The sequence below is a fragment of the Populus nigra genome, chromosome 10 (assembly GCF_951802175.1).
Source record: "Populus nigra chromosome 10, ddPopNigr1.1, whole genome shotgun sequence".
Taxonomy (NCBI): Eukaryota; Viridiplantae; Streptophyta; class Magnoliopsida; order Malpighiales; family Salicaceae; genus Populus; species Populus nigra.
Window position 1 is genome coordinate 15237669 of NC_084861.1, and position 20891 is coordinate 15258559.

Consider the following 20891-nt stretch of genomic DNA (forward strand, 5'->3'; position numbering starts at 1 on the left):
GTCTTGTTACCTTATTCACAATGCCTATATATAGGGTTGCCACTTCAAGCATTTCCAGTCAACAAAACATACTGGTTTCTCATATAGCGAGTGACACGCATAAACATACAGATACGTTGAGCCGTGAGAGTATAATCTGGAAATGGCAAGCCCAAGAGCGTTAGGGACTGCTTTCCTGATCTTGCTTATTGCAGACATCGCCTTCGCTGCTAGGACACTGCAGTCAATTAGTGGAGGCGGAGGTGGAGGGCAGGGAGGAGGTGGTGGTGGTGGATCTGGATCAGGACTTGGGTCAGGTTATGGTTCTGGGTCTGGATCCGGGAGCGGTGAAGGATATGGTGCTGGTGGTCGTGGAGGAGGCGGGGGCGGGGGCAGTGGCGGAGGCGGAGGTGGTGGCAGCGGCGGAGGCAACGGGTCAGGTTCTGGCTATGGGTCTGGTAGCGGCTCAGGCTATGGTTCTGGTAGTGGGATAGGTGGCAGCAAAGGAGGTGGTGGTGGTGGCGGCAGCGGAGGTGGTGGTGGTGGTGGTGGAGGTCAAGGCTCTGGATCAGGAAGTGGGTCAGGCTATGGAAGTGGAAGTGGAAGCGGAAGCGGTGGTGGCAAGGGTGGGAATGGAAGTGGAGGAGGAGGAGGAGAAGGAGGTGGTGGGGGTGGAGGAGGAGGAACTGGCTCTGGCTCTGGCTCAGGTTATGGTAGCGGGTCTGGTTATGGCTCTGGATATGGAGGAGGGAAAGGCAATTAAAGCTTGCCATGAACACAGAGGATACCTTTTCTTTTGTATTCTGAAATAAAATTGCAGGAGCTCACACATAGCATGTATCACTATCGATTAAGTCACTTTTTCAAATGCTATAAATAAAAGAACACATTTTACTCTAAGAATATATTTTATGGATAATCTCTCCGCAAAACCAAATCAAATGCGAATGTATCGTTTCCATAAGAACAATTAGATCTCATCACAAAAAAAAAGGAATTTAAATAAAATTAAAAGAAAAGAGCTTGTACTTTCTAAAATTGAAAATCTCCTTCTGGAGCTCAGGATATATAGACGCAGTGCTAACTTTGAATGCAGTGGAAAAAAAAACATGTTACAAGTGAAAATACTCAACCTCGATCCATGACTGTCAAAAAGAATTTCTGAGTAAAAGTCTGACCTGGTTAATAGAGTCGAGTCATCTTCGGTATGAAAAATTACTTGCCTCTCTCTACGGAAATGTCACACCGAGTTTTTGATCCCTCACCGAAGGCGGCCAGTAGGCCATTAGAAGTTGCATAGTGAGCTTTACAACCACAGAACCACAAGTCCTATTAGTATTTCATAAAATGACCATTCTGAATTATAATGGCAATTATTGGCATTTAATGCTCACAGTCTTAAGACAAACTATAATTTCAAGAAATCTATTGCCATTTGCTATTAAAATTATGGGAGAAAATAAAGAGAGGATATGTTTCAAGTCAACTACTTTAGTAATCAGTAAAGATAATTCAGAATAGCAGGTCCCCAATAACAAAACAAAAAAAAAAACCTTTTTCTTGTTCCACTCAGATTATTAAAGCACACCAAAAATTCATGAGTTTTTTTTTAATTAATAACTCTAATGGATGCCTTTTAAAAAAAAAAAGGATAGAAGAAGTTTTTAATATTGTAATAGTTGCTGAATGTACAGTTCTGTTATGAAATGCCTTGACTTGGAAGTTGAATGAGTATTCTGTTTAAAGCAATTTGTAAGTTTTCAAAACTGAATTACTTGGCAAAAAAATTAACCTTTTTCATATGGTTGTTGTTGTAACCCATTTTTGGGTCCCCCACAGAATATATATATATAAAATATATATATAGCCAAAGGAGGGTAAGAAAAAATAACATGAGGCAAAAGCGCTCAGAAAATGGTCGGAAAATACAAAGATTGGATTTTTGACAGTATATTCTTGAAGGAGGAGAGCCCTGTTAAGAAGGAAAATTTGAAATTGGAGGAGAAAAGCCCAAATTTGGATGTTTTTGGATTTAATTGGATTTTTAAATGATTTTATAGGGGATTTGATTGCAAGAAAAATTGATTTTTAAGTCAATTTGGGCTTTAATTAGAAGAAATTTAAGTTCTGGGGCCAAAATATATTTTTTAGGAATTTATTAGGTCAAATCAGGGGCTTAATTGCATAAATATTGAAGTTTAAGGGCCAATTAGGGACTTAATTGAAGAAATCCGAAACCAGTGACCAAATTGGAGAAGGCGCGCAAGTAGGGGGGTTGGAATTAATTGATTCAGGGGCCTAATTGAAGAAATTGGAAGTTTATTGATCAATTAAGGGCCCAATTGCATAATTCAGAGGCCAAGGACCAAAGTGAAAAACGCGGCCAAATATAGGGACGAGGTTCGAATTCGGCAGGGATGCAATTGAAGGGACAAAAGATAATTGAGGGCTGCTTTGTAAATTGGCGCGTTTTGGCGTTTTGCAGGTTAAATGAAACGGCGCGTTTTCTCCAAAACGGCGCCGTTTCATCCATTCAAAAAAAAAAAGAAAAAAGAGGAAAAGGGCAGAACGGTGTCGTTTTGAACGACACTGTTCATCTTTCTTCTTCCCCCCCGAACATGCAGCGGGGAAGAAAAGGAAAAAGGGATGCCTTTTGTTTGAATTTTGCCGGCCACTCTCTCGCCTGGAGCCCACCGACCGGGCACAATGGCCGACCACCCACCGCACACCACCCGCCGAACCTCGGCAGCCGCGCCCAATGGCCGACCGGCCGACTGCTACCCATGAGAGCCGAAAAAAGCCACTCACTTGGCTCTATAAATAACACCAACACAGCAGCAACCAAGGGGAAAAAAGAACGGGTGGAAGAAAAAAAAAACACCAAGGACCGGAGGGGAAGAGACCCGAAAGAGTGAGAAAGAAAAAAAAACAGAGGGGAAGAAGAACGAAAAAAACAGAGGAAAGAAAAAAAAACAGAGGAGAGAAGAAAAAGGCAGAAAAAAAAGAGAAAGAACAAAGGGAACCAGAGGGAGGAGAGGACGAACCGAAAGGGAGAGGAACCAAAATTTGAGAAGGAAAAGCTGGAAACGGGGCTGGAAAAGGAACAATAGCACCGCCGGACGCTTGGAACAGCCGCAGCGCCGCCTGGAGCCGCCGCAGCACCGCCAGCGAAGACGACAAACCAGCAACGCTCCGCCACAGCCCCGCCAGGTGACTTCTCTTCCCTTATATCTCCGGTGTTTCTTTTTTCCTTCATCTGCATGCAGAACGAATAGCGTTCTGCATGCAGGGGTGGGGGGAAATTAATTCCCCCCGCCCGTTTTAGGCAGCTGGGCCAGGCGGATCCTGGCCCAGCCATCTCTTCTGGGCCGGTCCTGGCCCAGAAGAGGATAATTGTTCGGGCCGAGATCGGCCCAATACATTTTGGGCCAAAATCGGCCCAATACCTTTGGGGCTGAGTCCGGCCCAGCCCAGTTAGTTGGGCCGGCCCAGCCCGATTTAATATTATATATTATATATATTTTTGTTTTATATATATATATATATATATATATATATATATATATATATATATATATTTAAGAAAATTCTGTAAAAATTATTTAAAAAAAATATGTTTTTTTTTGGTAATTTTATTATTGTATTTTGATCAATTTTGGTTTGTATTTTTATGTTATAGAAATACAAATTCGGTTTTAAAATACCCGGTTTTCGTCAAAACATCAAAAATTTTCAAAAAAAAAATGTCTTTTGCTTTCCAAAAATTTCCTAAATATCTTAAAAATATTGTTGATTTTTCTGCATATTTTTATCAAAGTGGATTAATATTTGGTTGTATTTTTATACCGTAAGAATACCAACTCAGTGTTAAAATACCCGATTTTGCATCAAAACATAAAAAAAATACATAATTAAAAAAATGTTTTGTTTTAAAATACGGCCTAGTCTCTCCAATATATATATATATAAATATTACAACATCATATTTTTCATACAACAAAGAAAATTTCAAAACGATATATGTATTAGCATGCATTTTGGCTTTAATAACCAGTTTATTCAAGCCATGAGAACTAGGCCAATATTTCAAAAATTCTAAAAAAATCTTTTTTGTTTTATTTTCAGATTTGGGATTATGAATTTATATATAAAAATGTTTTTTTCCTGATATTAAAATATGGTTTTTTGTCATAGACATTAGAACGGTTAAGTTTTACCCGATAAGATAAGGACCTCCTTATTGAGGAGGACTTTTCTTGAACCATAGAAGGGCCAATAACTAGAAAACACAACGAGACCTTGAATTTTATCAGACAAAATAAACAAAGCAGCTTACCTTAGGTAGGGCGTATTTGGGGTGCTAATACCTTCCCTTTACGCAACCAGTCCCTGTGCCCGATCTCTGCGACCAGTTAGGGTTCCTAGTGACCAAAATACTAGGTGGCGACTCCCACACCTTTTTTCATTGATAAGAGAGACAACGAATTCCTTGTCTCACTATATTTACTTGATATATATATCCCCCACTACTACACACACCCCTGAGGGTGGACGATCGCCGTGACGTCGCGCACCCCGCGACAGAATGGCGACTCCACTGGGGACCTTGTGGACTAAGTTTTGTTTTTTGTCTGATTTATTTGTGTTTTCATGCGTTATTGTTAATTTACCTTTCCTTTGGTTATTTGCTTATATGCTTTAAATATTTTTACGCAATATTGTTCATGCATTTGTATAGAACTGTTTCATGCATTTGTATAGAACTGTCACATGCATCACATATTTTGATTATTGAGAGCACACACAAACTTTAGTTAAGTGGGGGACTAGCAGCTTACCTTACGACTTTTAGTCAAGGTTTAAGTTTGTGTAAACCCCAACTCTTCGCTGAGTGCTTAGACTGGGAATGGTTGGTACATGTGCCATCTCATTGCCTACAAGCCCCCATATTGCCTCCACGAGGGCAATCACTGGGACAGCAAGAGACCCTTTTTAGAGACTGAATAGCCAACTTACCCTCGTCAAGCACAAAAGATTTAGAACCGGCTATAGGGTGTATGCTCCACAAAGTACATTTTGCATAAAACAATCTAAACCATAAAGCATTTGGTTTTCAGGTATTTTGAAACGATAAGATGGCCACCATTACCAAATTTTCTACTGTGGAATATGGGCAGAATTCTGAATTGTCACAACTATCAGAAGGAAACTGCTCTAGATATGATGCAAGGAAGCTTCCAGTAGTCAAAGATCTGAATTGCATAGCATATGAGATGAAGAAAATATTGGGCCATAGTCAGAACATTGATGAGGCAGCATTTTTTGGGAAGTATGGGCGATTGTTAGAAATTGCAAGGATAGAAGTATTGAACCCAGCAATCAAAGCCTTGATTAATTTTTGGGATCCCGATTACAGATGTTTTTCCTTTGGAAATGTGGATTTGTGTCCCACTATAGAGGAGTATGGAATGTTGATGGAGTTTCCCAAACACCTACACCGGGTTTACTTTCCTTTGAGAAATGACAAGGTGATTCCTGAGTTGTCGAAATTATTGAAGATTCCACATCTGAGCAGATTTTTAGAGAAGAATGGCAGCGGTTTAAAGTGAAAATTTTTGGAAGTTGAATTGGAAAGGAAAAAAGAACAATACGACTCAGTGCTGGGAAGAGACAGGTTAATCGCTCTGGGGATCTATGGTCTTGTGTTGTTTCCAAGCTTAAAAGGGGTTATAAGTCTAGAAGCTGCTGCTGCATTCGTGGAATATGAAAATACTCAGGTCAACCCTACAACTGCCATATTAGCTGAGACTTTGCTGACTCTCAACCATTTTAGAAAGACGGGGAAAGGCGCAGTGAGATGTTGTACTCAGTTATTATACATCTGGATGGTAAGCCATGTTGAAACCAAGAAGCCGATCTTTAATAATTTTTGGTGGTTTAACCAAAAACCCTTGAAGATAGTGGAGGAAGAAGAATGGGGAATCCTGGGTGATCAGGGTTGGATGAAAAAACTGCAAGAGTTACCCAGTAGCAGTTTCAGTTGGAAGGCCCCTTGGGTTAAATCAGTTGATGTCATAGTAAGTTGTGGACAAAAATGTTGGGTACCTTTAATTGGGATCACAGGTTATGTCAGCTATGCTCCGGCTCTGGTGATAAGACAATTAGGTGGCATACAACACATCCCAAGAACTGTGGGACTTGCTGAATTTTTTGGGTTTTTCAAGGATCAATCCGCAAGAGAAGTTCTTGAAACCATCAAACAAGATTGGTGTCATTTGACTGTAATTCAAAAGGAGTCAGAAAGTTTGAGAGACCCAAGCTCAAGTGAAGGATATGAAAAATGGAGGAATTTGACCCCGATTGCCGCTCTGAAAAAACCATGTCCTGAAGATGGGCCTTCACGAATTGAAGAAGGGTCATTAAAAAGAAAAAAGATCAGTAATGAGGAAGACCTTATGGAGCAATTAGAAAGGCTCCAAATAGAATTGGGAAAGAGTAAGGGAGATAAAGCAGCATTAGAAAGGATGATGATGGAAGGAGATAAAAGCAGAGTGTTTCTAAACGAACAGCTCGAATCCAGAGATGCGAAAATAGGGGTGTTGGAGTTGCAATTGAGCAAAAGAAAGGCTGTAATAGAAGAATCTGAGAAAGAAAAAGGAAAACTGATTTTAGATTGGATGCAAAGCAGCTCTGAATTGGAAGCATTGAAAGCCGATTTCAATGGATATCAAGAGAATGTCGAGGACAAATTCTTACATGTTCAAGCGGAGTTATTGGACCGAATTGAGAAGTATGATGAGTTAAACAAGAAATACGTGATGAGAGAAAGTCGCCTAACTGAATTACAAGAGTTTGAAAGAAAGGGGAATGAAGAGGAGGTTTTGAAGGCAGATTTGGCAGCTAAGAAAATTGAAATTAGAACGCTGAAGGTGAAGTTTGACAAAGAACGAGAAAAGGTGAAACAGTTGACCAAAAGGTTGGAAGTTTCAGAAAAACATAAAGAACAGATCGACACCAACAACCATACCTTGAATCGTAACAACATGTTGCTTATAGAGAAGATGGCCAAAGTAGATGAGCAAATGGATGAAGCTGCCATTCACGCACGGATTATTAGAGCCAATGCTCGAAGGGTAGGAAGGGACATTTTTCGTTATCGACGAAGCTTGGCTGAGACGGATGCCTTCTTAGAGAAAATTGAGAATCGAGGCCTCGCTTTCCTACCAGTGGCTAGAGACATGAATGAAGAGGAAGATTGATGTATTTTTCTTTTTATTATTTTGTACCATCTTTTTAAGAGATGTATTAGCCAATATTAATGAAAAGGGGCTTTGACCCATCTTTTGTAAAAAATATATAAGCCTACCAAAGCAGCAGCTTGAGCAGAAACTACTCCTGATAAGGAATGCGACAAAAAGAGTCCATGCCCATTACACAAGAGGAATGTTGGCCATCGATCGTTTTTTTTGAAAAAAACTCATATGCATTCATACATTGTTTCTTTATCATACATTCATTTACATTTCTTCATGCATCCCAGACCGTGAAACATAGGTCCCACATCCAAAATCCACAACACTCGGTCTCGAGCAAGAATGGAGAACGAAGAGAGAGCTCACTTAGAATCACATTATCAGACCGAGTTGGAGTCCGTAAAGAATGAAGTTTCTCGTCTAACCGACTTACTGGAGCAGCTTCTAAGAGCTAAGAATGGGGAGGGAACATCAGCACAACAGCTTGAAGGAGCACCAGCAGTTCACATTCCTCAAATATCTCAAAACCAGGGGGCAAACTCGGCTAATGGGCAGCAGTTTGTGCCTATTACTCCTATTCTACCAACTCATGCTCCAGTCACTGTTGACTTAACAGCAGAAGGAACCCCGGATAATAGGTCTCCCAGTCTGATGGACCAGAACAAGTTGTTTGCTTTGGAAGAAAGATTAAGGGCAGTTGAGGGTAATGATTGGTTTGACCCTATGCGAGCAGCTGAAGTGTGTCTGGTACCAAACATCGTGGTACCAAAAGATTTCAGGATACCAGAGTTCATTAAGTACACTGGTTTGGAATGCCCAAACACTCACCTTCGTTCCTACTGCAATAAAATGGCAGAAGTGATCCGCGATGATAAGCTGCTAATCTATTTCTTTCAGGATAGCCTCTCAGGGTCCGCTTTGAGTTGGTACATGAGGTTAGATAGTGTCAAGATCAGAAGCTGGAGAGACTTGGTGGAGGCTTTCCTCAAACAGTACAAGTTCAACATGGAAATCGCTCCTGATCGAACAAGTCTAATGGCAATGGAGAAAAGGAGCCAGGAGTCGGTAAGGGCTTATGCGCAAAGATGGAGGGATGAGGCCATGCATGTCCAACCCCCTTTGATAGAAACAGAAATGGTGAGCTTGCTTGCCAATACCTTCAAGGCACCTTATTATGAGCACCTAATGGGTAGCTCCTCTCAACATTTCTATGATGCGGTACGCATAGCTGAGAGGATAGAACAAGGGATTAAAGCTGGGCGAATAGCAATGCCAGTAGAAAAGAAGGGTTTTATTGGAAGAAAGAGGGAAGGTGATATTAACCACTTGGAAGGCGGGTATAGGGGCAAGAAAGTAGATTCCCACAATCCACAAGTACCTACCTCTCAATTCTCACACATGAACTTTAACCAACCTTTTTCCCCTAATCGAACAAATAACCAGTCAAACCACCAAAATCACTACCAAAGACCCTATATAAGATACCCTTCAGAACAACTACCGCCACTACCCATGCCTTTGAAGGACATGTACGCCAAACTATTGAGCATTGGGCACATCGCTCCTATCCCTACACTACCATTACAACCACCATTCCCAATTTGGTACAAGCCCGAGTTGACTTGTGAGTATCATGCGGGTAATCCCGGGCATGGGATTGAAACCTGTTACGCTTTCAAGAAAAGGTTGTTGGAGCTTATTAAGATAGGATGGGTATCCTTTGAAGACAAGCCCAACATTAATTCAAACCCATTGCCTAAACATGCCTCAAGCAGTAGTGGAATAAGCATGATAGAAGGTGGAAATCAATGCAAGATATTGAAGGTGTCTAGGAAAAAGATGTACGACATGCTAGTACGATCAGGATTTCTAGAGGCGAATGTGGGAAGCCATCCGGCGGGAGGTGATTATTGTGAGTTCCATGGAAGAGATGGACACCATATTGAAGATTGCATCGAGTTCCGTGAAAAGATTGCAAAAATGTTAAAAATAGGGCAATTGAGAATCGAACCCATGGAAAGCAGGGGTGAGGTGAGCATGATGGAAGGTCAGGATGAGATGACAGGAGTATACAGGATCCAACAAACGGCTAATGGGCCCCCAAGGCTAATCTTGGTCAAACCATCCTACACCAAAGGGAATCACAATGCCGTGCCTTATAATTATGGTTATACCTCCAACGTTCGAGCCCCTCTTCCTTTGTTCCAGACTGAGATAAGTGGTTTGACTAGGAGTGGTCGTTGCTTTACGCCCGAGGAGTTAAGGAAGGCGAAAGGCAAAGAAGTGGTAGATCTGGACAAAGCACTAGAAGTTAATAAGCCGGTAACGGAAGATGAGTCGAATGAATTCCTGAAGTTGATCAAGCACAGCGAATATTGCATAGTAGATCAACTAAAGAAGACTCCAGCTAGGATCTCCCTTATGTCCTTGATACTCAGCTCTGAGCCGCATCGAAACGCCTTGCAGAAGGTACTGAATGAGGCATATGTACCCCAAGACATTGAACATAAAACTATGGAGCATCTAGTGGGGAGGATCCATGCAACTAATTACCTATACTTCACGGCTGATGAACTTGATGCTGAAGGTACCGGACATAACAAGCCCTTATACATTACGGTTAGGTGCAAGGACTGCATCATAGGAAAAGTACTCATTGATAATGGCTCGGCCCTTAACGTGTTGCCAAAACACATGCTGGAAGAAATGCCGATCGATGAATCCCATATAAAGCCGAGTACTATGATGGCCAGAGCGTATGATGGCTCACCTAGGCCAATAATTGGGACTTTGGAAGTGGAGTTGTATGTGGGACCACAAATGTTCCTAGTAACACTTCAGGTTATGGATATCCACCCTTCCTATAGTATGTTGTTAGGAAGACCTTGGATTCATGCAGCAGGGGCAGTAGCTTCGTCATTGCACCAATGCCTGAAGTATATCATGAACGGGATGTTGGTAACTGTCAAGGCCGAGGAGACAGTATCCATGATAAAGAATGTGGCTGTGCCTTTTATCGAAGCAGGTGATTGCAAGGATAACAATATCCATGCCTTTGAGATTGTGAACACTGACTGGGTGCCGGAGAACACAGTGTTAAGAAGGCCAAGGATCTCAGAAGCAGCAAGGATGGCAAGTCTATGCTTTTTGGACCACGGGATCCCATTTCAGTATAACCTCATTATCGGGATACCAGGAGGGGTTAGTCCGACAATGATGAAAAATGCTGCTCAAAGATTTGGGTTAGGGTATCAACCTAACCAGGAGGATTATCGGTGGGCTGCTGGTCGACGAAGGGCAAGAAGGATGGCTAGAATTAAAGGAAGAGAGCTTGAAGAAGAAAAGCTAGAAATCCCTCCCCTTAGTGTGTCATTCCCAAAAGCTGCATACATAATGCAACATGATAAAGAAGCCGAAAGCCTTGATCAAGAGCTATCAAACATGAGCATAAATACCTTGGGAGAAAACAAGGTGGAAGAAGATGACATGAAGACGGTAGCAAGAAAGGGAGATGAAGCACTCCCACAACTGACGGTCTACACCATAGAAGAAGTCTCCGCCAAGACCTTTGTGCGCAAGTTGGCTCCGGACGAGAAGTTTCAGAACTGGGTGATCCAAGAAGCTCCAGTAGTTTTTAAAATGTAAACCCACTTTGGTTGTCTTAACATGCTTTTGTCATTGCTTTGTTTGGTTTTTATTTTTTTCTAGTCGACAATCAAGGCTCAATTGTCAGCTAGATTTCGTGTTTGTCATGGAGCTTACCTTTTCTTCAAATAAATTATGAGATCATGCACTTTTCACAAATTGCCTTCTTTTCTTATGCATTTACACCAAAAACTTCCCGCTTTCAGGAATCCTGAAAGCGGATCTCCTACAACATCACATACATTTAGCATCAAGAATAAATGGCCAAACTTGAACGAACATGTGATAGCTATGGAAGAAGAAGAGTTGGATGAAAGCAATATCAGTGAATTCACCAGGCTAGTAGAACAACAGGAACAGACTTGGAAACCTGCTGCAGAGGAACTCGAAACCATCAATGTAGGCAGTGATCAGGTCATGAAGGAGTTGAAAATAGGTACCCTAATTACTTCTGAACAAAGGATAAAAATGATCGCCCTATTACAAGAATATTCAGATGTCTTTGCTTGGTCCTATAAAGATATGCCTGGTTTGGATACAAATATTGTAGTACACAAGATACCGTTGGAGGAAGGTTGTAAACCAGTCAAGCAGAAGCTGAGGAGGGCCCACCCGGATGTCTGGATGAAGGTCAAGACAGAACTCGAGAAGCAATGGGATGCTGGCTTTCTAGAAGTAGTTAGGTATCCCCAATGGGTATCTAACATTGTTGTGGTGCCTAAGAAAGAGGGGAAGATTAGGGTGTGCGTGGATTTTCGGAATTTGAATAAAGCTAGTCCCAAGGATGATTTTCCTCTACCACACATAGATGTTTTAGTAAACAACGCTGCCCGTAGTTCTACATATTCTTTTATGGATGGTTTTTCAGGATACAACCAGATAAAAATGGCTCCAGAGGATAAGGTGAAAACAACTTTTGTCACACCTTGGGGGACATTCTGCTACAAGGTCATGCCATTTGGATTGAAGAATGCAGGAGCGACCTATCAAAGAGCAATGGTGACTTTGTTCCACGACATGATGCACAAGGAAATTGAGGTGTATGTAGACGACATGATTGCCAAGTCTAAAAGGGGAGAAGATCATGTTGAGGTTTTGAGGAAGTTGTTTGAGAGGTTGAGGAAATATGAACTAAGGCTTAATCCTGCAAAATGTTCATTCGGAGTTAAATCGGGCAAGCTGTTAGGATTTGTGGTAAGTGATAGAGGTATAGAGGTGGATCCAGATAAAGTAAGGGCCATCCAAGCCATGTCATCCCCCAAGACGGAGAAAGAAGTAAGAGGATTCTTGGGAAGGTTAAACTACATTGCTCGGTTCATAGCTCAGCTAACAACAACGTGTGAACCTATATTCCGACTACTAAGGAAAAAGAATCCCGGAACCTGGAATGAGGAGTGTGAGGAGGCATTCAATAAAATCAAGGATTATTTACAAAATCCACCTTTACTGGTTCCTCCGGTATCAGGAAAGCCTCTAGTATTATATCTCACAGTAACTGAAGCAGCCATGGGATGTGTATTAGGACAACATGATGAAACCGGAAGGAAGGAAAGAGCCATTTATTACTTAAGCAAGAAATTCACTGAATGTGAGTCTAGATACACGGAGATAGAAAGGCTTTGTTGTGCGTTGGTGTGGGCGGCAAAGAGGTTGCGACATTATATGTTATACTATACCACTTGGTTAATTTCAAAAGTGGATCCTCTGAGGTATATTTGTAACAAGCCCTTTCTCTCAAGTAGAATTGCAAGGTGGCAAGTTTTATTAGCAGAATATGACATAGTATATATGACAAGGAAAGCCGTGAAAGGAAGTGCAATCGCGGACCATCTGGCTGATAATGCTGTTGAAGACTACGAACCTTTGGATTTTGACTTCCCTGATGAAGATATATTGTCAATAGAGAAAGAAGAAGAGAAGACAGATTGGTGGACGATGTTTTTTGACGGTGCAGTGAATGTATATGGTAATGGGGCCGGTGCGGTAATAATCTCTCCTGATAAGAAACAGTATCCAGTTTCGGTTAAACTGCATTTCGAGTGCACCAACAATACAGCTGAGTATGAAGCTTGTATCCTCGGTTTAGAAGCGGCCTTAGAATTAAAGATAAAGAAGATAGATGTATACGGAGATTCAATGTTGATTATTTGTCAGGTTAAAGGGGAATGGCAAACTAAGGAGGAAAAGTTGAGGTCGTACCAGGAATACCTATCCATGTTAGCAAAGGAATTTGAAGAAATTAGATTCACCCATCTGGGAAGGGAAGGGAACCATTTTGCAGATGCTTTGGCCACGTTAGCTGCTATGACTACCATTGATCCCAAGTGCAAGGTACAACCGGTACACATTGACATTAGAAACGACCCAGCTCACTGTTGCTTAGTTGAAGGAGAGATGGACGGACAGCCTTGGTATTATGATATCAAGAACCTTGTGCAAAATCATGAATATCCGGTGGGAGCTTCCAAAACGGATAAGAAAACCTTGAGAAGGTTGGCTATAGACTTCTATTTAGATGGAGAGATTTTGTACAAAAGATCATTTGATGGAACCCTGCTAAGGTGTTTGAATGAGGCAGATGCTAGAAAGGCAGTACGGGAGGTCCATGAGGGGATTTGCTCAACCCATGCTAGCGGGCATATGATAGCGAGGAAAATCCAAAGGGCTGGTTATTTTTGGATGACACTAGAGAAAGACTGTATCGACTATGTCAGGAAATGTCATAAATGTCAAGTTTACAGTGACAAGGTCAACATGCCGCCAGCTCCGCTATTTAATCTGATATCTCCTTGGCCGTTTGCAATGTGGGGAATCGACGTGATCGGTCCTGTTAACCCAAAAGCTAGCAATGGTCATAGATTCATCCTCGTAGCTATTGACTACTTCACAAAGTGGGTGGAAGCCAGTTCATATGCCCACGTAACACAGAACGTAGTGAAGCGGTTTATAGAGAAGGATTTGATTTGTCGATATGGTCCTCCAGAAAAGATAGTGACAGATAATGCGCAGAATTTTAATGGCAAAATGATAGCAGAGTTGTGTACTAAATGGAAAATCAAGCATTCGAATTCTTCACCATACCGACCTAAGATGAATGGTGCAGTAGAAGCCGCCAACAAGAACATCAAGAAGATTATTCAGAAAATGGTAGTCACATATAGAGATTGGCATGAGATGTTGTCATTCGCCCTTCATGCATACCGCACTACAGTCAGGACCTCGACGGGGACTACCCCATATTCTCTGGTGTACGGTATGGAGGCAGTGATGCCTTTGGAAGTGGAGATCCCGTCGTTAAGAGTGTTGATAGATTCAGAATTAGAAGAGGCCGAGTGGGCCAAAGTGAGATATGAGCAACTGAACTTGATCAGCGAAAAGAGGATAGCTGCAATATGTCATCACCAACTTTACCAGAAACGAATGGCCAAGGCATATGATAAAAAGGTTAGACCGCGGTTGTTTCAAGAAGGGGATCTAGTATTGAAGAAAATATTGTCGTTACCTGGAGACGATCAAAGCAAATGGGCACCGAATTACGAGGGTCCTTACGTAGTAAAGAAGGCATTCTCCGGAGGAGCGCTGAAGTTGGCTAGAATGGATGGAGAAGACCTAGCTCGACCTGTGAATTCTGACTCTGTAAAAAGATATTATGCTTGATGTAGGCTCCTAAATCAATAAAGCAAAGTTTGGCCATTGACTTCTTTCTCTTTTGCATTGATCTCACAACAATCATTTTTGCATTAATCCCAACAGTGCATGTCTTGTTGTTATCACACCTAAAAAGTTTAGCATCGGCTGAACGAATTTCTTCTCCATACAAAAGCCTAGGCTAGAATCACACCCCTACACTGGGGGCAATAAGAGATGTTTTCATGAAAAGTTTTCCGTGTTTAAAATGTACGGAAGCCTATAGATTTGAAAACCAAGCTAAAGCATTTGACAAAAGCATGACAAAGAGGCAATGACAGTCATACATTTTAAGAAAAGGACTACTTGAAGAAAGTCAGAGACAACCCTAGAGATGAATCCAGCATACGACGTCAAAAGCAAGCGGCCAAGGAGAACAAGAAGAAGAGGATGGGGCCTATGTTTCAAAACCAGGTACGAATGCATGCATGACATCTAATCATAAATCATTGCATATATGCTTTCTGGATCATTACAGGAGGAGTTCTTAATACATTCCAGCAAGATTGGAGACGAAGAAAGAATCATAGTGGGCGATAGCAAAGAATCACGGTTTCGAACCATAGTGGATTCTGGGACAACAAGAAGAACAAGACAAAGAGAGAAAATGAAAAGTTTTGAACCCTGCCATCAGGAAGAACGACATCGACATCAGCTTTGGTAATAAGGAATCGCTAGACGGGATTCCAAGTTGTTTGAGATCGCCAGAAGGGATCTCGTATTTCGATATTTGTCAAAGGAGGTCGCCAGAAGGGACCTCGTATGTCAGCTTTGAATAAAAGGAATCGCCAGATGGGATTCCAAGATTGAAGGAGATCGCCAGAAGGGATCTTGTGTTTTGCTATTTGGAGGTCGCCAGATGGGACCTCGTATTTCGTTTGAATAAAAGGAATCGCCAGATGGGATTCCAAGTTAAAAGAGATCGCCAGAAGGGATCACGTGTTTCGCTATTCGGAGGTCGCCAGATGGGACCCCGTATTACATGTTGAATAAAAAGGAATCGCCAGATGGGATTCCAAGTTGAAGGAGATCGCCAGAAGGGATCTCGTGTTTCACTATTTGGAGGTCGCCAGATGGGACCTCGAAAAAAGAAAAAAGGAAAAAAAAAGAAAGAGAAAAGGGGAATCGCCAGATGGGATTCCAAGTTAAGGGAGATCGCCAGAAGGGATCTCGTGTTTCGCTGTTTGGAGGTCGCCAGATGGGACCTCGTACTTCGTTTGAATAAAAGGAATCGCCAGATGGGATTCCAAGTTAAAAGAGATCGCCAGAAGGGATCTCGTGTTTCACCATTTTAAAGGTCGCCAGATGGGACCTCGTTTTTTTGAATAAAAGGAATCGCCAGATGGGATTCCAAGTTAAAGGAGATCGCCAGAAGGGATCTCGTGTTTCGCTATTTGAGGTCGCCAGATGGGACCTCGTATTACATGTTGGTTAAAAGGAATCGCCAGATGGGATTCCAAGTTGAATAAAAGAGATCGCCAGAAGGGATCTCGCATTTCACTATTTGGAGGTCGCCAGATGGGACCCCATTTTTCGTTTGAATAAAAAGGAATCGCCAGATGGGATTCCAAGTTGAAAGAGATCGCCAGAAGGGATCTCGTGTTTCATTATTTGGAGGTCGCCAGATGGGACCTCGTAAAAAAAAAAAAAAGAGAGAGAGAGAAAAAAAAAGAAAAAAGGGGAATCGCCAGATGGGATTCCAAGTTGATTAAAGGAGATCGCCAGAAGGGGTCTCATATTTCGATATTCATCCAAGGAGGTCGCCATAAGGGACCTCATTTTTCAACATTGGTTACAAGGAATCGCCAGATGGGATTCCAAGTTGAGATTGCTATAAAAGACAAGCATCAGATCAATCAAGCTTCAACCAGATCAGTTCCGGCAGTTCTGTTTTGGGATTTATCTTTATAAAACTTACTGCGCAAAATCTCTACTCCGTAAGCATTATAAAGAGGGGGCATCTGTTGTAACCCATTTTTGGGTCCCCCACAGAATATATATATAAAAAATATATATATAGCCAAAGGAGGGTAAGAAAAAATAACATGAGGCAAAAGCGCTCAGAAAATGGTCGGAAAATACAAAGATTGGATTTTTGACAGTATATTCTTGAAGGAGGAGAGCCCTGTTAAGAAGGAAAATTTGAAATTGGAGGAGAAAAGCCCAAATTTGGATGTTTTTGGATTTAATTGGATTTTTAAATGATTTTATAGGGGATTTGATTGCAAGAAAAATTGATTTTTAAGTCAATTTGGGCTTTAATTAGAAGAAATTTAAGTTCTGGGGCCAAAATATATTTTTTAGGAATTTATTAGGTCAAATCAGGGGCTTAATTGCATAAATATTGAAGTTTAAGGGCCAATTAGGGACTTAATTGAAGAAATCCGAAACCAGGGACCAAATTGGAGAAGGCGCGCAAGTAGGGGGGTTGGAATTAATTGATTCAGGGGCCTAATTGAAGAAATTGGAAGTTTATTGATCAATTAAGGGCCCAATTGCATAATTCAGAGGCCAAGGACCAAAGTGAAAAACGCGGCCAAATATAGGGACGAGGTTCGAATTCGGCAGGGATGCAATTGAAGGGACAAAAGATAATTGAGGGCTGCTTTGTAAATTGGCGCGTTTTGGCGTTTTGCAGGTTAAATGAAACGGCGCGTTTTCTCCAAAACGGCGCCGTTTCATCCATTCAAAAAAAAAAAAAAAAAAAAAAGAGGAAAAGGGCAGAACGGTGTCGTTTTGAACGACACTGTTCATCTTTCTTCTTCCCCCCCGAACATGCAGCGGGGAAGAAAAGGAAAAAGGGATGCCTTTTGTTTGAATTTTGCCGGCCACTCTCTCGCCTGGAGCCCACCGACCGGGCACAATGGCCGACCACCCACCGCACACCACCCGCCGAACCTCGGCAGCCGCGCCCAATGGCCGACCGGCCGACTGCTACCCATGAGAGCCGAAAAAAGCCACTCACTTGGCTCTATAAATAACACCAACACAGCAGCAACCAAGGGGAAAAAAGAACGGGTGGAAGAAAAAAAAAACACCAAGGACCGGAGGGGAAGAGACCCGAAAGAGTGAGAAAGAAAAAAAAACAGAGGGGAAGAAGAACGAAAAAAACAGAGGAAAGAAAAAAAAACAGAGGAGAGAAGAAAAAGGCAGAAAAAAAAGAGAAAGAACAGAGGGAACCAGAGGGAGGAGAGGACGAACCGAAAGGGAGAGGAACCAAAATTTGAGAAGGAAAAGCTGGAAACGGGGCTGGAAAAGGAACAATAGCACCGCCGGACGCTTGGAACAGCCGCAGCACCGCCAGCGAAGACGACAAACCAGCAACGCTCCGCCACTGCCCCGCCAGGTGACTTCTCTTCCCTTATATCTCCGGTGTTTCTTTTTTCCTTCATCGGCATGCAGAACGAATAGCGTTCTGCATGCAGGGGTGGGGGGAAATTAATTCCCCCCGCCCGTTTTAGGCAGCTGGGCCAGGCGGATCCTGGCCCAGCCATCTCTTCTGGGCCGGTCCTGGCCCAGAAGAGGATAATTGTTCGGGCCGAGATCGGCCCAATACATTTTGGGCCAAAATCGGCCCAATACCTTTGGGGCTGAGTCCGGCCCAGCCCAGTTAGTTGGGCCGGCCCAGCCCGATTTAATATTATATATTATATATATTTTTGTTTTATATATATATATATATATATATATATATATATATATATATATATAAATTTAAGAAAATTCTGTAAAAATTATTTAAAAAAAATATGTTTTTTTTTGGTAATTTTATTATTGTATTTTGATCAATTTTGGTTTGTATTTTTATGTTATAGAAATACAAATTCGGTTTTAAAATACCCGGTTTTCGTCAAAACATCAAAAATTTTCAAAAAAAAAATGTCTTTTGCTTTCCAAAAATTTCCTAAATATCTTAAAAATATTGTTGATTTTTCTGCATATTTTTATCAAAGTGGATTAATATTTGGTTGTATTTTTATACCGTAAGAATACCAACTCAGTATTAAAATACCCGATTTTGCGTCAAAACATAAAAAAAATACATAATTAAAAAAATGTTTTGTTTTAAAATACGGCCTAGTCTCTCCAATATATATATATATAAATATTACAACATCATATTTTTCATACAACAAAGAAAATTTCAAAACGATATATGTATTAGCATGCATTTTGGCTTTAATAACCAGTTTATTCAAGCCATGAGAACTAGGCCAATATTTCAAAAATTCTAAAAAAATATTTTTTGTTTTATTTTCAGATTTGGGATTATGAATTTATATATAAAAATGTTTTTTTCCTGATATTAAAATATGGTTTTTTGTCATAGACATTAGAACGGTTAAGTTTTACCCGATAAGATAAGGACCTCCTTATTGAGGAGGACTTTTCTTGAACCATAGAAGGGCCAATAACTAGAAAACACAACGAGACCTTGAATTTTATCAGACAAAATAAACAAAGCAGCTTACCTTAGGTAGGGCGTATTTGGGGTGCTAATACCTTCCCTTTACGCAACCAGTCCCCGTGCCCGATCTCTGCGACCAGTTAGGGTTCCTAGTGACCAAAATACTAGGTGGCGACTCCCACACCGTTTTTCATTGATAAGAGAGACAACAAATTCCTTGTCTCACTATATTTACTTGATATATATATCCCCCACTATTACACACACCCCTGAGGGTGGACGATCGCCGCGACGTCGCGCACCCCGCGACAGTTGTGTATGGATAATACTTTCAGTCTTTATGGCTCTAAAAGATGGGCACAGGTCACCGAATTTACTTTCCTGGAAGTTACTGCTGGCTTGGATTCCATCGCGGAGACCATAACGATGGTGCCGCCTTTGACGGCCCTCAGGGACCATAGCCCATGCTACTCCACCAACTAGGAATGCATGAAATAGTACACCTTCTAGCTTGGTCTTGACCAGAATGATGATCCAAATGCCGATGCCATCATGTCTTCAAGAATTCGTCCTGGGATTGCGAGAAGGGATTTGCGCGAGGATGATATCAGGGTGTACGAGCTTTATACGGATTCACTAATAATTAATAAGAACCAAAGGGAAGGAGAATGATGCTCGCAGCTTTTATCATCTTCATTAAGAGCATATTCCCATCTGTTTTCTAATAATAACTTCGTGTTTGATTAGGCCATCCTAATCTGCAGATGTATTTCCTCATGAGCAAGTTTGTTTTTTATAGAAAATGTTATGAATCGCCTGCTGTAGAAGGGTTTTGGCCGCACAATTGTTCCTCAGCTTATATCTAACCTCTTGTTTTTGTTCTGTTTTGGCCTAAAAAACAAAAAGAAAGAAGTTGTGATGAGCTTCTAGTATTTAAACAAATTCCAAGAAAACTTGAGTAGGTTTGCAAACGAACATCTCGAAAATGTACACTTGACCCTACATCGAAGAACTTTTACAATTTCTATGATTTTTGCATGAGATCTGTCCATGAACTCTTACAATATTGCTATTTTGCATGGAGCTTTTATAAAATAAGCTTAGAAACTTTTACAATATTGCTATTTTGCATCTCATAAAAACTTTTGCTTTTATGAGAGGGTGCAGTCTGCAGAGTGTAGAGGCTGAGGCCGAGGTTGTATCTAATTAGGCCTTCTGCAGCCTTTTTGGTGGGGGAGACTTTAAAGGCCTTGCAAATACGGGCTTGGAGTGATTTATTTTAAATAAGCTTAAAATCCCAGCCCGTGTGAGCGTAACAATCACGCGTGGCTTCCGAATTGTATTAAACGATCTCCTTAATATTCTCTCTGTTTCTGTTGTAATCAAAGATTAGGGTTTTGATGTTGATGACTTTAAAAAAAAAATTATTAGCAATTCAATTTGCAAGATTTTGGGTCTTTGGCATCTAAACAGAAAGAAAATATTTTATGATATTTACTGATGAGACTAGATAAATTTACCTCTTCGATTCTACTAAGAGTCTTATATCTCATTATTTTTATTTAAAAGTTGAAATTGATAAACTAAATATTTGATTATATTTTTTTCAATTATTGAACTAGTTCTTAAGACGAAATTATCATATATTTTAAATTTTGTTTTTAATTGATCTTTTTTAATTTTTTAATTTCATCCCTGTTTTCAACTAAATTTGACTCTAGATTCATGCACTTTTTTGCGAAAAGGTTCATGGTCTTGATTAATTTCATCAATTTGATCTTTAATTGATCCTAAATTTTGATTTTTTTTATAATTGTGTCCCTGATTTCACCTAATTAAGCTTGAAAAAATTAAATTTGATCATTTAAAATTTCAATCTTCTCAATTAAACCTGAATTAAACTTTCAAATTTAATTTTT

General features: G+C 40.9%; 1 protein-coding gene across 1 annotated transcript; it reads left to right on the forward strand.

Moving 5' to 3' along the window:
* The first annotated feature begins 142 nt into the window (after positions 1-142).
* Positions 143-19644, forward strand: LOC133705786 (putative glycine-rich cell wall structural protein 1). The gene is made up of 4 exons (XM_062131168.1): positions 143-488; positions 6682-6857; positions 19336-19401; positions 19498-19644. Exons 1-4 carry the CDS (start codon positions 143-145, stop codon positions 19642-19644), a joined length of 735 nt encoding a protein of 244 aa, XP_061987152.1.
* The last annotated feature ends 1247 nt before the right edge of the window (positions 19645-20891 follow it).